The sequence below is a fragment of the Thunnus thynnus genome, chromosome 7 (assembly GCF_963924715.1).
Source record: "Thunnus thynnus chromosome 7, fThuThy2.1, whole genome shotgun sequence".
Lineage (NCBI taxonomy): Eukaryota > Metazoa > Chordata > Actinopteri > Scombriformes > Scombridae > Thunnus > Thunnus thynnus.
Window position 1 is genome coordinate 18,473,285 of NC_089523.1, and position 16,496 is coordinate 18,489,780.

General features: G+C 41.2%; 1 protein-coding gene across 1 annotated transcript; it reads right to left on the reverse strand.

The window, feature by feature from the left end:
• Positions 1 to 253: 253 nt before the first annotated feature.
• oafa (OAF homolog a (Drosophila)) lies at positions 254 to 14,989 on the reverse strand. The gene is made up of 4 exons (XM_067594706.1): positions 14,230 to 14,989; positions 3,270 to 3,404; positions 2,977 to 3,157; positions 254 to 2,223 (listed from the first exon to the last, which is right to left on the reverse strand). The coding sequence occupies exons 1-4, from the start codon at positions 14,458 to 14,460 to the stop codon at positions 1,949 to 1,951; spliced, it is 822 nt and encodes a 273-aa protein (XP_067450807.1). The 5' UTR covers positions 14,461 to 14,989; the 3' UTR covers positions 254 to 1,948.
• Positions 14,990 to 16,496: the final 1,507 nt, after the last annotated feature.

Here is a 16,496-nt window from a genome sequence, read left to right on the forward strand (position 1 = left end):
CCTCCAGCTGTCACTGCGCATAATCTTCCATGACATTTTTAAAAATAGTTTCCACATGGACATGATGAAGCATCACATTATCATTAGAATCAATCATCAGGGTGCGTCCTGTTGGCTGAAGAGTGTAAGCCGCCCAAGCAGTTGCAATGTCACCAGTTTCGAGTGCAGCCAAGGACCTTTGTTGTCGTCTACATACTGTCTAATAACATAATCTGTCCACAAATACTTTAAAACAATGAGTTCAATTTGTATGTGCAGTGCAAAGAAAAACTTTATTGAAACAATTCATGTAAAACACAACTCTTAACTGGTACATTACCTAATTGCTTCATTTTCTCCTTATGGCAACTTTTTACAGCATATTTAAAACTCTTTCATAGAAAAAATATGTTTAACAACTTAATCTACAATTAACATAGCAAAGATATCAGTGGAAATGTTAAGGCACTTGATCACCAGAGAAGGCCACAAATAGAAACGTTTCACTTATTTGGTTCTTTAGTTAGCAGGACACAGAAAACATAAAATGATATGGCACTGAAGACTGAAATGAAGATGGCAGTAAGACAAACTAAAAATCATACTTCAACTTATCACTCTAAAGAACATTCAGACAGACAAAATGAAATTTGGTCCCACAAGTTCAAGAAGTGCTCCTTGAATTACACATAAGTGATCAGGGATTTGAGATGCATAAATTATAAACATTTAACTGTTGACATGAAGAGAAAAAACAGAAACCAAAATCCAGAATTCTGGCACTGGGATACAACTGTTAGCAGGAAAGTGAAACAATGAAAATCCGAGCAACCAGAAGATGGCAGTATAGATTATTAAAAAGGTCACACTGCACTTTTAAGCGGATCCTAACATGGAAAAACACCAAACTGAAGAGCCCGTTTCTAGAAACTGAAACTTTACACCCTTCTTTTGACAGCATTTCCTTTGACTTTGGTTTATTTGACACTTTCATACAGACTGAGAATGCTAGATGTGGGCATGAGGTGTCCCCCCATGGGGAATGATGGGGTGAATCAGAGCTAAAACTGTCCTATTGAAGAGAATAATAGACCTGTTTATCCACACTCTCTGTACAGTCACGAAAACTAGAAACAGACAAGCTAGAGGTTAAAATGTTTTGAGATGTGTTTGAATGCTTCTTGTTATTGAGGAGATGTGGTTTAGACATGTGACTTTAAGAGCTTGTTTATGCAAAAAGAAAAGAAAAGTCTCATGAGGTTATTTTTTAACAAAAAGACACAAAAATAGTCCTCCATAATTTCACTTTGCAACCAAAATAAATAAAGCCAGCATTGGAGAAGCATTTTCTTTGTCAGCCAGCATAAATTGTTATAAACAGGACATTAGCTGGCTATAAACAGTTTTTTCACAGAGCTTGATAAAGAAAGATAAATCCACCATCCAAATTTTCCTTCACCAGGATGGAAGATTGTGTTTATACAATGTTTGATCAAAGTGGAACTGTTGTTCCCCTGCTGGTGTCTGACTGACCACAAATGCACTGTCCAGCTTTGTGCATAACGTAGCTTTCATGAGAGGTTATTGTTGTTGGCATCTGTCACCTGCTCCAATAATTTTTCCCAAATAAAAAGGCACAAAAGTGACGACTTCTTGGCAAAGTCACATTATAACTGACAGTGATATGTCATTTTCCCAGAAAAGGCTTAAAGTTAGTGAGTCCTCTTATACTGACATGCTGCATCTCTCCTTCCATAAAGGTTTTGGTCTCATTTGGAATCTGAAATCATTTCTGTTTCAGCTTAAACATCTGGGTCTCACCACTCCCCACCTGAGACAGCTTAATTTAACATCAAATAAACCGAGGTCCGGTATTACTGTGTTTACTTTGAGTAGCATGGGTGGAGAAGCCTTGGCTTGGCTGGGAATAAAATCTGTTTCTCTTTTCTTAATCTTCCAGAACAAAATGTTAGGTCTCCTCGTCCCATAGGCAGAGCTGTTTTTGGGGAACGTAGTAGGTGAAATGGTAGCCCTTGCTGCAGCTCTTTATGCCACACTTGTAGGTGGAGCTTTTGCCCGTGGTGTCCCGGCTGCGGCAGTACTTCAGCAGACACGGGTACCACTCCAGACGCAGGCTGTATGTGCAGAGACATGGCTGCCACAAGTCCTTAGTAGAGTGACAGGCCTGAAAGCTGGGCACCTCTGTTGTTTGGGGCAAGACCTCAAATATGGACCCATCCACACCTATAACAAAGACAGAGGAGGAGCATTATTATCAGAGCATGTGGTATTAAAAACAAAAGCCAGATATCTACGGTTGTGTGAATCATTCTCTTTCTGATTTTGCTCAATTACATACTGTATTGAACTGGAGAGGGCAAACAAAGTGGCTAAAAAGAGGGGAGACTGTGCGGTAAAAGGGGAGCTTTGTTATGCAAAGGAGATGCTACTGTGATTGCCTCTGCTGATAATGGTGCAGAGTGCTCGCTGAACCATGACCATCAACATTGTTTCCTCTGTAACAGTGCTGTCAGGGGACAATAGTGCTGTCATATACATTCTCCTCGGCCCAGATAATTTGGACTTCATTGCTATTAAGATACTGGGTCGCTTTGCAAATAGTTAATGGAAATAATGATATGTTGTTCAATTTAGGGTGAGGATTTTTTCAAAGATTTTTTCAAGGCAAAAATAGAACATTTCTACAGAATGTAAAGAGATAAGGAGGGAAGCAGATAGCTTTACTAGCGATAGAGCCTTATTAACAAAAACTAGAGGGAGTTATATCACTAAAATTAAGTGGAAAGAAGTGTTTGGCTGATAATAAACAGGGATGATAGATAGTGTTAGGGAGATAAAAGCATGTCAGTACAGAGATATAGAGAATACAGAGACAATCAGGAGGGACGGGGGGGACAGACAGATGTTTTGCTCAAACCACCAACCAAACGTGAAATGCCAGTTTCAATGATAAACAAAGATAAGGTGACCACTGACCTTTGTCCAGCCAGTGTTTGACATCAGCTTCTCTGGTGTAGATGGCCTCGTGAGCCTCGCTGCACATGTTGTGGATGTGGGAGCTGAGTTGCCAGGCCCGACTCAGATTGACCGCAGCACTCATTGTCAGCTGCTCCAGTCCTCTCCGCTCCTCCGCCAAGCGAATGGCCTGAGGATTTTTCTGAGCAGACAGTACAATAATCAGTGTTCAGATCCTTTCAGTCATATAAATATTTCATTTTTCTTGAATGAAAAAAGTTCATTGTACAACACATGAACGCTGCGTTTCATACCTGCCTGAGACGAGCCATTGACTCACTGGGGATGATCTCATTGCGGTTGAGGCGAGAGATGAAACACAGGGCCTGGTACTGGTTCTGCCCTCTTTCCAGCTCGCCCAGGATCAGTGCTCGAAATATCTTCACATCCTGCAAGACACAATGGATGAGAGATGACTGCCTGAATGGATAAACAGACAATTCCCAGAGGACATTGAAGTGATGCGTTAGGGTTGGTTATAATAACTTACTGTTTATATGTGCAGGCATATTCAGATTAGAACAAATATTCTTTCCATTTTGGTACTTAATGTAGCACTTTTCCAGACACTCAAAGTAATTCAATATGTGAAAGTTCAAAGATGTTCAAACAACTGTCGGCTAAAAGTAAGGAGGGGTTTATGTTCACTACACCCGTAAAGCCTCATCTGACAGTGTGTTGATACTTTTTAATATCTGTAGGCCTGTGAAATGTTCCTCCAGTCATGCTCTGGTTACTTGTACTGTCAAATTAAGGCTTTGGGCCTGCTTCTTGACAGACTTATCAGAGTTCCTCACATGCCGTATAAGTAAAAAACATTTTACCACACTGTTTTGTGGAACTGTAGAAGTAGAAAAATGGTGATAGCTGAGAATTCACAAAAAAAAACTTGTTGCTGTTGGCAAGTGTGTGAGAAATCTGGCGTCAAACCCAAGGCCATAAAGAGTTCTGTGAGAGGGCATGCAAAGCATGATGGGAAGCTCCAGCAGTGGGGAGAGGAGACCAGCAGACCTGTCTTCCTATTCATCCGACACCCCCCCCCCACCCCACCCCGCCCCCCTTCTCTTGGCTTCAGCTTCAAGACAGACACACACAGTCCCAAACACCCCTCCTCCGCTTTTCACACAACCGTCTGAAGCAAACAGGCTACAGAGGAGAAGCAGTTTCAGGGCTTGTACTCCCGGAGCAGAAGGGATTCTGGGACAGATAAACAGCCCAGAGATAACCCCATTGAGTTCTTCTTAAGCTCTTTGGTCCTACTTCCTTTATGCAAAACTGTACATGTTGGCAAGAAAGAAATACAACCTGCCTCAGAAGTGTTTACGCTCTGTAGGTCTTCATAGACCACTTTGCATGATCACTGGTTCCTCATTTTGAGAGCCACTTTTGTCTCTGAAATGAGTCTCTGGCAGGCGTACAATACAAGCATGGGTATTACACAAGACAATCATGCGATACTATTTGACCTTTGGAAAGCAAATCACTGAGCAAATATTGATTCATGGGCTTTATGTGATATTAACCTCAGATTTTACCCCCTCACACATCTCTGTGTGCTGCTTGGTGTTGTATGAAAATATGGACTCAAAGGGACCATGGAATAACAGGCATTTGAAACTAAAGACCTCAGATGTTCCCACACTGTGATAATAACCCGGCACTTTAGTTTTTAACAAAAAGAACAAAGTCTGAATGATTAAAGAGTCTGTCAAGAGCGGAGGAGGCATGGGTATATCATAGTGAACATAGTGAGATGTGAAGAGCAGGGAGTACAATGCCGACAGACAGACGGGCAAGAGTGCCATTTCCCCTCAAGTGTAGGGAGACGCAGAGGCCACGACTTTAAGACCTCCCATATTGCAGACACATGGCGCTACGCTGGGACACTGTGTGCGTACGTGTGTGTAGGGAAAGCAAAAGAAGGGGGAAGGCATTCGTGTCAGCCACATGGATTTGCCCCAGGGCTCTCTGGGTAATTACAGAGAAGCAGTGTAGCTCCACCAACTCTGCTTCTTTGGAACTTATTCAACGCTTAAGTGTAGACGCTGAGATCTCCTCCTCCTCTGGTGTCATTATGTGCCCAGATTAATGATTGTCTACTCCTGCTGCCTTGCGTTTTGATTCAGGCCAAAAGGGCAAGAGGAGGGCACCAGTGCTTACTGTGGCAACAACACTTTTTGATGTAACTTTGTGTCACAATAGAAAATATTAAAAGAATAATTTGACAAATCCAGAAATATGCTTTCTTCCAGATAGTTAGATGAGAAGATTGATACCCCTGCTATATCTTGAAACAGCTAAATTGCCTTTGTCTGAGGTAACAAAAAAACAACAACTAGCACTTCCTGGAGTGCCCCATAAAACCATATCTTGCCATTTTTATGCTTCCTTTTTCCCCCTTGATTAAGAAAACGATATATAACGTGTCAATTGTTGAGTTTTACATATGCTGGTAGGCGGATTTTGTTATCTTTGGACAGAGTCAGGCTAGCTGTTTCCCCAATTATATACTTCATGTTAAACTAACCGACTGCTGGCTGTAAATACTGAAAATATTTCTGTCTGCAACTGATGGGTCTCCATCCTGCAGTTAATGGAAATTAAGGTTAATAGAGGCCTTTAAACAGTAATAACGAGTGTTGATATCTTAGCGGTTTAGGTGTTGCTGAGATAATAATCAGCACAGCTTCTAAAAGCAAATAGAGTAATAACAATGACATCATCTCCACTGTAAATAGCCAGACAGAAGCTCTTGGATTCAACTATTTGTTTGGACAGGACTAGACTCACTTCTGCCTCCCTGAAAGCAGCACTGGCACAAGCACACTGAATCATTTGTGCAGACATACTCATAAGTATGATAAAAGTAGCAAAAGAGTGAAATGTGCATTGGTTTGATTAAAGGAAGTTTAACACCTGTAGTTGTGATGAAAGGCTATATCCAAACACCAGGAGAGAGTGAGTACTGAACTGACTGATCAAACAACAGTTATCTCTTTTAAATCTGCCTAGTGGGTTGGTGGTGTTTTTTTTTTTTTTTTTTTTTTTAAGTCAGAGCATTATGCAAACTGTGGATGTATGAGGAAATATGATAGAAGCAGGTGCCAAGTTTGTGTGGGTTTGCAGTGGGGGTACATTACTGTTTCCTCTGTGTAATGGGTATCTATAAAAAATTATGTTGAATGCTTCTCAAATACCCCACATTACTAAATAGTAGACACAGTTAAGGCTGGGTAATACTGTACATCTGAGAGGGAAAATAACACATTAAAATTTAGAACATCTTGGCCAAGTGAGCCTGCTGCAGCTTGAAAATGAAGAGCAAGGCCATTTGAGTTCCCAGCTACTCCTTAAAGAAGTGAAGCCTATACCAGGAACATGAGTCACCCTCTAAATGTGCATTTCCACAAACATACATGAAATTAAAGGTTTGCAGACCAACATTTAGAGAAAATCACCAGGCACGGACATTAAGAATTAAAAGAATGACATTTCCCAGTCTTGAAAAAGACTGGTAATAATATAATCAAAGGACAGGGTAGCCTTGAGTTTTTCCCCACCAGAGCAGTGTAAATGTCAGCACAGCTATAAATAATCAACACAAGTACAGATTCCTCAGCATTGCTCCCTGACACCCAGGACTTAGTCCATTTGCGGACAAACTACCACTGGCCAACAGCCAAACACAAGTCTGTATTCATGCAACCTGACTAGTGGGTCATACTAAGACCTGTTAAACAGGCGAGAGGTGGGGGTGTGTTTCATTGGTGGTTACCTTTGGTGGGCCAGATTATTTAAGAGTTGCACAAAAGCCTATTCAGACACTTAAAGGGTGCCATTTACAGTGAACAGTCTCCGTCACTGTAGTAATAACCCAGCTAGCCAAATACGCTCTTTTCACAGAGTATATACTCGGTTTACTAGCTGTGAAAATGAGAGCTGTATCAAGGCCTATACTAAAATAAAAAATACTGTTATTTTCTATGAAGGTTCTGTAGCTAGGAGCAGTTTAAATGCTCCAGTTGAAATGACTACTGCCAGACATTTACATCTCACTTTTGATGCTATTCTAACTGTGCCAACTCACACTTGCATGCATGGATGGACATTCAAACACACACAAATGCACGCACATACACACACAAACACAAACAGTGGGGCAGTAGCTATCCCCTGTGCAGGAGGTTCTTCCGGTTTTCCAATCCCCTCTAAGACCCTGTCTGTTGATAAGGCTGATGGCTGGCAGGGGAGGACTGCTGGTCAGCCACGCTCGGATGAGTCATTTGGGATCATTGTGCGACTGTGTGGTTATTTGACTGGGTCTGAATTTTTTTTTTTTTTTAAATCAAGTGTTCAGTGCTGAAACCAAAAAGTACCTGAAATATTACACAACTAGAAATATTTCTCTTTTAGGGGGCCGAGTTGGCATAGTAACGCTAGTCTACAAGTGAAATATAAAAGCCCACAGCTTCGGGATCACAAAGCCTATTTGGCTTCTATTTGTAGAAACATAAGTGATGAAATGTTGTTTTTACTTTTAAGACTCCCAACCTACCTAAATGGCTCTGATTCTCCTTTAAAAACAACATAAGGATTTACTATGTTTGGTGATGGGGAAGATATTTGCGTTGGTGCACGAGGGCAGCCCAGTCAAAAAGCACAGGTGTAGAGCAGGGATTAAAGATCATGTTGGGAGACAGAGGGAGAGAGGGTGAGACAGACTCACACAGACAAAAGGAGCGGGAGAAAAGCCGCTGCGTTAAGAAATGCTTGAGTTGAAGCTAATTACAGAGGCTCCAAAGGCAGGAATGCAGAGTCACATTTGGGGCTGGTCACACCTGGCTGTCCAAAGAGTGAACCAATTAGTAAACACTGGCAGTGAATGGACAATAAAAACACTGGAGGCCACGGAAAGAAAGGTGTTCATCTTGGCTATTCTCTTGAATACAATGGAGGGTAACTTACTTTTCAAACTGCTGGAGTGTTAATATTTAAATGTTGCACATGAATTCAGAAATACAAGGCAAAGGCAAGGCAAATTTATTTATTTAGCACCTTGTCCTGCACAGAGCAACCCAAAGTGCTCCAAATACAACCATAAATACTCCAACAACAGCCTCTAAGTTAATCTGTAAATGCCTCAAAACCTGTGCAAAATATGCACAGGGCCACAACGAGGGAACTATTCATTCACACACAATCTGGATACAATTATCCAGACACCCAAAACTGTTTATGGAGACTTCGCATTCAGGAAATGAGAGGGAGACAAACAGTGAGTGCTAACAGGGAAGGAAATGAGGCAGATAGATAAGGCATAAACAATAGAGATGGCTACAGTCCTATTCAGCCTCTAACTGTTGTCCCACAGCTTTCATATCCTGTTGCAATGGACACACAAACAGCTATCTTATGGCTAGGGATTCAAAAATAATAGCATGATTTAAACTGAAAATATCATGATTATTTGTTTGTAAATGCAGGTATTTGAATAAGGTTTGTTGTTAAAGTTGTCTTTAACAAAGCCTAGTGGGTAAATAATCAAAATTTCAGGCTACCAAAATTCAACTAATTTAAACTGTCATTAAAAAAACATGTTTGAATGTGATCAGTGTCAGTTTTGAGAGATCTGTTAAGTTTCTACTCTACTGAGTTTTTATTTTATCAATCTATTTGGAAAATGTTACTTGCAAATGTTCTTTTTACAGAGAAACCCAGCAGCTTAATTCTAGTGTTTACAACAGTGAAGGTTATTTTCATGACTTTTCTTTTGAACCTTTCTTTGCTCTTTTTCAGAACTTCTACAGAAATTCTTTTTTCGAACTAGAAAAGTGACAAAAAGAGCAGTTTATTTGACAAGAAAAAGAGTGATATACAGGTATGGCTATTTAGCACTAGAACTGACTGAAATGTCACAAAGGTAGCACAATAAAGTCTAACACATCAAATAAATTCATTTGAAACTAGCCAGGGTGAGCTAGCCAAAAGGCAGACACATCCATGAATTTGACAAAAGGACATTTAATGACACTGTGTGGAGGACAGAACAGAACTTTTGGCAGAGTAAACCCTTTCGTTAGCTTTTTTGTTGCCAACTGCAATCTTAAAACCTCTGAGGTAGACACGAATGATCACAACTATGCACACTGCAAGCCACAATGACAGCCTCCTAGTCCATCAAAGGTTGTTACTGCATACTGCAGCGCCATGCTGTCCACTGTCCTTGCCCATCGGACAAAAATCTAATAATGTGGATGATAACTGTCTTGCTCAGCTCGGGCTGTTCTCGCTGTGTGCCTATGAGAGACTGTGGGAATGGGAGGCTTTTTACTTTATCAGAAGCATTACAGATGAACATCTGGCCTGCTGGTAGGAGGAGGATAAAGGATAAAGACATCAACAGGGGCCGAGGGGCCATGAGAGGCCAAAAGAGGCCCATGTGGGCCTTGAAGGGCCACAACAAGGCCATAGAAGAAGCTATTTTCCTGAGACTCGGAGTCAGCAGTGAACAAAGGGTAGTTAGGAGAAAGACCTACATGTGTGAGTTCATCTCTGAAAAGGGCCGCTGCTTGCACACATTGCAATGAAAGATGCAAGAAGAGAAGAAACAGAGGGGACATAATATGAAAACCTATATATAAATATATACATATAAAACAAAATCCCAAAATGTTTTTCATCCCAGAATGACCTCACAGGATCTTGCTGTAGTCAAATTCTAAGTAACATGTCTGGAGTAATCTCAAAACAGAGATTACTTTCTAGACAAGAGTATCTGCAATTCCTGTGAATCACACATCTGTTTTTATTATGCTGTTATGTGGAGTTTATCTCTCCCACATGAAGAGGAGCCACATCATGAAGATGGAAATGGAGTAGGCGTAGAGGTCTTCTAAGGCACTGCTCAGCGTAAGCAAAGCTAAAATATCTGAGCATTTATTGGGGTTGAGGATGCTTATTCATGGAAAGCTTATGTCAATTTGGAGTTGTGTTTCATTTTCACTGAGTCTGGTCACATTTTGTGGATGGATGACCTCACTGACTCACAGATGACTCATTGTGACCTTTCACAACAGAAGAGGGTGAGACTCATGTGCCCCTATAATATGTCCTTCAACTGTGTCTGAAACAACAACATTTAATAGAACAGGTGACACGTACTTGTAAAAAAGTCTTTACAAGTTTGTGCAAGTGACAAAGCGGGATGGTGTTTCAGGGTTGAGTGAGAGGCAAGGTGTGGCAGCCAAAAGAGAAAAAAAAAAGTGACACATAAAAAGCGATGACTGTACTGCACTGACTTGCAAATGATGTAGAGTTCCTGAAATCAAGGAAAAACAACCCACAGTTGCTTCTCTTGGCAAACACTGATGTTTCCCACAAACAAAAAAGTACTGTGGATTGCCAGAAAGCCCCCCCCACACACACACACACACAAGTGTTAATACAGGCCAAATCCATTTAAACAATTTTAATGAGAGATACAGTATGTGAAAGCTAAGAGATACCCGAGAATGGACATCTGCCAAAATGGGTCACAGATACTGTACAGTATCCCAAAGGGAGGGCACGCAGAAAGGCAAAACCTGCCTCACAACCCCCAACTTTCATTTTGCTTTTTACATAGTACATGTGGGTGTGTGAAGAATCTTCAGTTCATTCTTACAGCAAGCTTGCTGTTGGGCGTATCCATGAAGCCTCTGTGCTTTGAAGACAACCAGGATGTAAACAGGACTAACCTGAGGGCAAAACAGCTCCTGGCTGGAACAAAATCTAGTTTATATGGCTGAAATGAAATAAGAATTAACAAAACAACTAACATGCTCATTCACACTGTGGTGCCATTGTTTGCAAAAATCCAGATCCATTTAACATGATAGTGTGAGATTGAGCGTCAAGTGGCTTCCAACATCTGTTGCTCCCTTGACCCATCGGCACAGCATGGAGTCCCTCATTCCATGTCAACGCTGATATGGATACATTAACAAATGCTTTTTTCTCTCTGTTCTGGGTATTTTCCAGAATATTTCTCTTCAAAGAGGATACATTTGGAAATGACTGGTCTTATGTGGTATTGTGGAGGCGATAATGGAGCTTTTTGATTGTCATGTGATCACTTATAAAGCTGCTGGCTTAAGTGGCTTATGTATCTCCAAAGACGTTTAAGCACTTTACCATTACGTTGGCATTTCAGTGAGGTCAAATGATTAAACTGCATTAGATGGTATTGGTACATTTTTCTTTAAAAATGTATATCTCTTTGCAGATTTGTTTATGTAGATCATTTTATCCCACAAATTAAAATTTCCTCAAGTGTTAACTCAGCCGAGTTGCTCACATTCCAACATTGATCAAACCCACAAGTTGCACATGAAAAGACATACAGACTGATTAGCTCTTCTGACAAAGTTCTTACATCTGGAAAGACCTTAAACAGCCTTTCAGATATGTGAGACATTTCCTTTGGATTAATTTCCAAGACATGGTTTATGTTCAGCTCAAGGTCTTAGACTGTGTTAGACTATTAATTTTTACAGAGCTTGCTGAAGGAAAAAAAAGGTCTGCACAACGGCACATCTGTGTTCAGATTCAACTCATGTTGCAAAACTGTACACCGACATTGAGCATGTCATCAGGATATTATTTGACAGATTGCTGCAATTTGACATAATTTAGAATAGGCTCGGTTGTAAATAATTTGACAATACTTTGACACCTGACTTTGATGAAATTGTGAAATCACTTGAATGATGTCCCTCTTCTATAGTGTAAAAAATCTGGATTCAAGTTCTGAGCAAATTACGAAACCTATAAACACTACTACAGACAAAAAATACGAGATGATTAACTCTCTCCCATGATGCCTATATTTCATAAAGAAGATAATATCACAGTCCTCCAGAGGTTTCAATTCAATAGAAAATGTCATACATGTTGAGGTTTACTCAACATGACACGGTTGTATCATGAGCAAGCTAAACCACATCACCTTTTCCATATGTCTACATGCCTAAAGAGCACATGTAACCCTCCTGAAATCACAGTGATTCACTGCTTGGATAATGTCGACTAAGCTTTCCTCTCCCATCCAGCGGGATACTCTGCCAGTGTCTAATGGCTATAACATTTAGCATCACATTTTTGCCACATATTCAGGAAGCAGCTGAAAGAAAGAAAGCAGGACGGCTGCTCTGTTGGTCATTCATAAAGAGTTCTTTTTGAAATGGTCCTAGTCTTTGTAAAGATCTGATCTTTTTTCTCAATCTTCCATGAATCAAACATACTATAAAATCTGATAGAAGTAAATCGCAAGAGTAAAGTAACAAGCGTAAATGCTTCAAAAGAGAACTTAAACTTGCATAGTTCAAATCCACCTTTGGCTGTATAGGTCATTGTAACTCTCTTGTGCTCAATATCACTTCATGTGGATCTTCTTCCCACATGCGTTCATCTGGACTGTATATTCATGGCAGCTGGAAGTGACAGCTCATCCAACTTTCCATAAATCTTGGAGATACTGCAACAAGAGCTGAATAAAAACCACATGGAGGAGAGAGAGAGCAGGAAGAAGAGAGCAAGAGACAGAAGAGTGGGACTGAGGGAGAAAGAGAAACAGAAAGAGGGGGGATGTGGAGGCCGACCTACAACTGGAACAGATAAATCAGGCAGCGGAAAAGTAAAGTGATCTAAGAGGTTCTGCTGGCTTTATACAAATAAACAAAACCATATGTGCATATGTAAGTGTGTGTGCATGCATGAAAGGATGTAACAAGACGGGGCGCCTGCACAACCAAGCGATGGCTTCCCTGCTCAGAGATCAGTGTATGTCTCTTTATATTGGTGTGTCACCAATGATTGGGGGTGACGGCCTCTTCTCTTTCAACTCTAAATTAGCTGTTTTGGTTAGTGAACCAGACGTGCAGATCAAAAAGGTCAGACATGCCCACTTAATCCTGGTAAATCTCCCCCTTCACATCTCGCCAGCCTGTCAGCTTCTGTGTGACAGCAACCATCACAGACACATGCCTTTGCTCTGTGCGCCTCTGTGAGTCCCTCCCTTACGCTCAGCAGTTGTAGTTTTCCTTCCAGGACTGACATTTATGTGTCTCTGAGTAGTCATTGTCAAAAGTAAAACAGTGTCATCTTTCCAAAAAAATCATGAATGTAATACTGGTCGGGGAGGGACACTTGATATGCTCGTCTACTTTTAGAAGAATGCTAAATATGGCCGCTGATGATGAGCTCTGGGCTGGACCCCCATGAGCAGCAGGGGTTTTAAGGCTGTTGGGGTCTGTGGGCATCACCATCTAAGTTACAGCAGCTGCCTTGACCTCTGTGAGACTCCCGCCGAGATGGAAAAAGATGAATGAAACTCTAAGTTTGACTTGGGTTTATGTGTGAGTTATAGTATTTGCTCCAGGGGGTTTGGGCGTTTTAGGATGTTTTCCTTTAAGCTCCAGATTTGTGATGCTCCATCCTTGCCTAGGGGTAATCATTTAGCTTGAAGAAAAGAGGCCATTGTGATTCCCAGATTTCAGCCCTGATGGGCTCTAGATTTAAAGATAGATAATACCAACAGTAAATTTGGTCAAAAAGGTATCAAGGCAACATTCACTCCCAACTATCACAGCTTGTTTGTGGGCTACTGACCTCACCACTAAGTAAATGACCTGGATTTGTTAAAGCAGGGGTTTCTGGTCATGTGAAATAGGCTATTGACAAAACATTGTTTGATCAGTTTTTGTCCTGGGGCCCCAAATAGCTAAAATAGGTCAAATATAGTCTAAATCAAATAAGGTTCTCCCAAAGTGAAGGTTGGAGCTCACCAGTAGTTCCTGAGAGGTATCTAGGAGGTCCCAAAGTAAAACAAGAAATAGTGTAAGTATGGATTTGAGTAATTTGAAAATCATAAAGAATGGCAATTCACATTAAATTAACTGTCTATGTTTACCTCCCTAGTATGAATTCTGTATACAGTTATTTAATACAATAACACACTTTTCATTGTTTTACTTGGGGACCTCCTAGGGACCCCTCAGGGACCAGTGGTTGGCCCTAGCCATCACTTTGTACATTTTATGAATATACAGTAATTTTAGACTTTACTAACCACATCTACCTACTCTCATACCACCAGAGTGTCAGACTGAGAGAGGAGAACCTCCTATGAAGGCACAACAACCTTTAGTTTAAGCGGTAAACAGCACCGCCTCTCACCTGTTTGAAGTCCGCCACAAAAGTAATGAGTGTCCCATCTCCCTGCTTGAATTCGAGTGATATCGAGTCTCTTTCATTGTCCGCCTCCAAAACCTCCTCAGTCACCAATCCGTCAGAGAGCCGGACCCGGACCCGTAGCTCCGAACCGAGTCCCAGAGCGACCAGCAGCACCAGGGTGCAGAGACGGCTCAGTATCCGACCTGAAGCCGCACTGATGCAACTCGCAACCATCCCCAAACACGCAAAACTGAACCCGACAGAGGAAAAAATCGAAGCGAAATCCAAAAGTCTGCGTTCATATCCCCTAACTCTTCTCTTTGATTTTCCGGAAAGTCTTTTCCTTCATACTCAAGGTATAGCTTACAGGTCGCTGTTCCATATGGTCCCCTGTGTGCCAGCACTTTCCAGAATTACAAACACGGTCATGGAAATTAGACTACACCGAAACGGCAATCCCCCTTAGTAAAAAATCACTGTTTTTCACTTCTGGGAGCCGAGTTCACTTCCATTGAAAGTCTCTCTCTCCAGCGTTGTTGATAAGATTATGCGCTGTTCAGTTTCTCCTGCACTATAGCCAATAGTCCGATGATCGCACGTTGCTTTTCATTCTGCTTTCTGTTGATATTACCGTCTTTCTCTCTCTCTCTCTCTCTCTCTCTCTCTCTCCTTCTGCAATTCATGCAGTCCCGTCACTTCCTATCCGTCGGCGTCCCACTGCTCGCCTGGCCTCCAAACTTTCTGTTGTGTGTGTGTGAGTGAGTGCAGTGATGGTAGTAAACTCTTAAAGACACATCACCCTCTGAAAACTCTGCTGCCCATCCCCCTAAAGGCCTCATGTGATCCTCCCTCTACTCCAGCAAGTAGGCTGAACTAATAATATCCCCTGCAATTATAACAAAGGTGTTATTAGGATTTGTAAATCATAGCTTTGTGGATGTTGTTCGTGTCATGTAGGGATAAATAAAAGGCTGGGCAAACTATAATCTGCAACTGCTGGTGGTGAAAAAGCAAAACAACATCCAATGGTTAAAAAAACAATAGCATCTTTGGAAAACATTTATTAAATGTATTTATCTCATAGTAGATATTTTGCTAAGTTCACGACACTTCTTGTTGGACAATATGCTATATATGAAGGTAACTTTAGATAATACATCGTCTTGGCATATTAAACATTTATTTTGGCTTATTTGCATCACAGATGTGTGAAATTCACTATTATTTCAAAAATAATCGCTACAATCTACCACCAACAGCCCAATAAAGAGGTATAGGCTGTTCTATTAGTCTACATATTTTTTGTAACCTCAGTTTTATCATAAGAAAAAAAGTTGCATAAAATGAAGATAAGGCATAATTTTTATTTGCGACTTCACTCCTCTGTTTTTCAGTTGTTTATCTAATGCTATGCCATCTCTCTTTCTTTTTTTTTTAATTTGTGAGTTCAGCTGCAACACCAACCCTTCTGAAATAAATCCATCAGGTAATTATTACCTTTGATGACAACATATGGTTGATTCAAAGGTTCTAACTGAAGGAAAAAAATGCAGTTGCTCCTTTATTCTCCTAGCGTATGTTATTTAATTTTATGATGTCCTCAAGGGAAAGCATGACGAACTTGAGGTGAGAGCTGCCAAACAGAGAAAAAACTGCCTATCTGAAGGAGAATCTCAGAACCACATTAAATGGTAGATTACCATTGTGTACGTGTTGCAAAAAGGAGGGTGACATCTCTGCACTAAACCACCTGAACAGTTATCTCTTATCGCCTGACGCACGGCATTCTGGGTGGGCCGGGCCCCAGGCTGGTGACCCCAAATGTGGCAGCACTTGAGTACTGCTGAGACCAAGAGGTGGTCGCTCCAGTGAAGGGGAAAGCAAACAGAGAGGCTATAAAGCAGAGCAAACATTGTTAGCTGGGCCTGGCAAACCAAACTGGGCCCTGTGTAGACCCTGATAGACTGGAGGAGAGGAGGTCAGGCAAACACACCCCTTTGTGATGAAGTTTAGTTGTCAAGTATTGTCAGGCTACATCTCAGTTAGACATTTAAATAGCTGCAAACTACTTTTCCAGCTCCAAATCCACTGCCTGAGCCCAGACGTTTGCATCCGCCCACTCCACCACAATTCTGTCTGATATCAGGCAACCAAATCCAGCTCCACCCTTCACTCCTATAATCAGGAGCAACAACAGTTTTGGACTTTAATTTAAAATCATATGCTTGCTCGTTGCACTTGCTTCACTCTGAATTTCCACACATGCACGC

Bases quoted from the DNA above. Each gene is read 5' to 3' on its own strand.
- oafa (XM_067594706.1), bottom strand. From the start codon at position 14,460: ATGGTTGCGAGTTGCATCAGTGCGGCTTCAGGTCGGATACTGAGCCGT. The intron at 3,158-3,269 runs GTATGAAACGCA...CTGTCTGCTCAG, and splicing joins CAATGGCTCGTCTCAGGCAG to AAAAATCCTCAGGCCATTCG. The intron at 2,224-2,976 runs GTCAGTGGTCAC...TCTTTGTTATAG, and splicing joins CAAACACTGGCTGGACAAAG to GTGTGGATGGGTCCATATTT.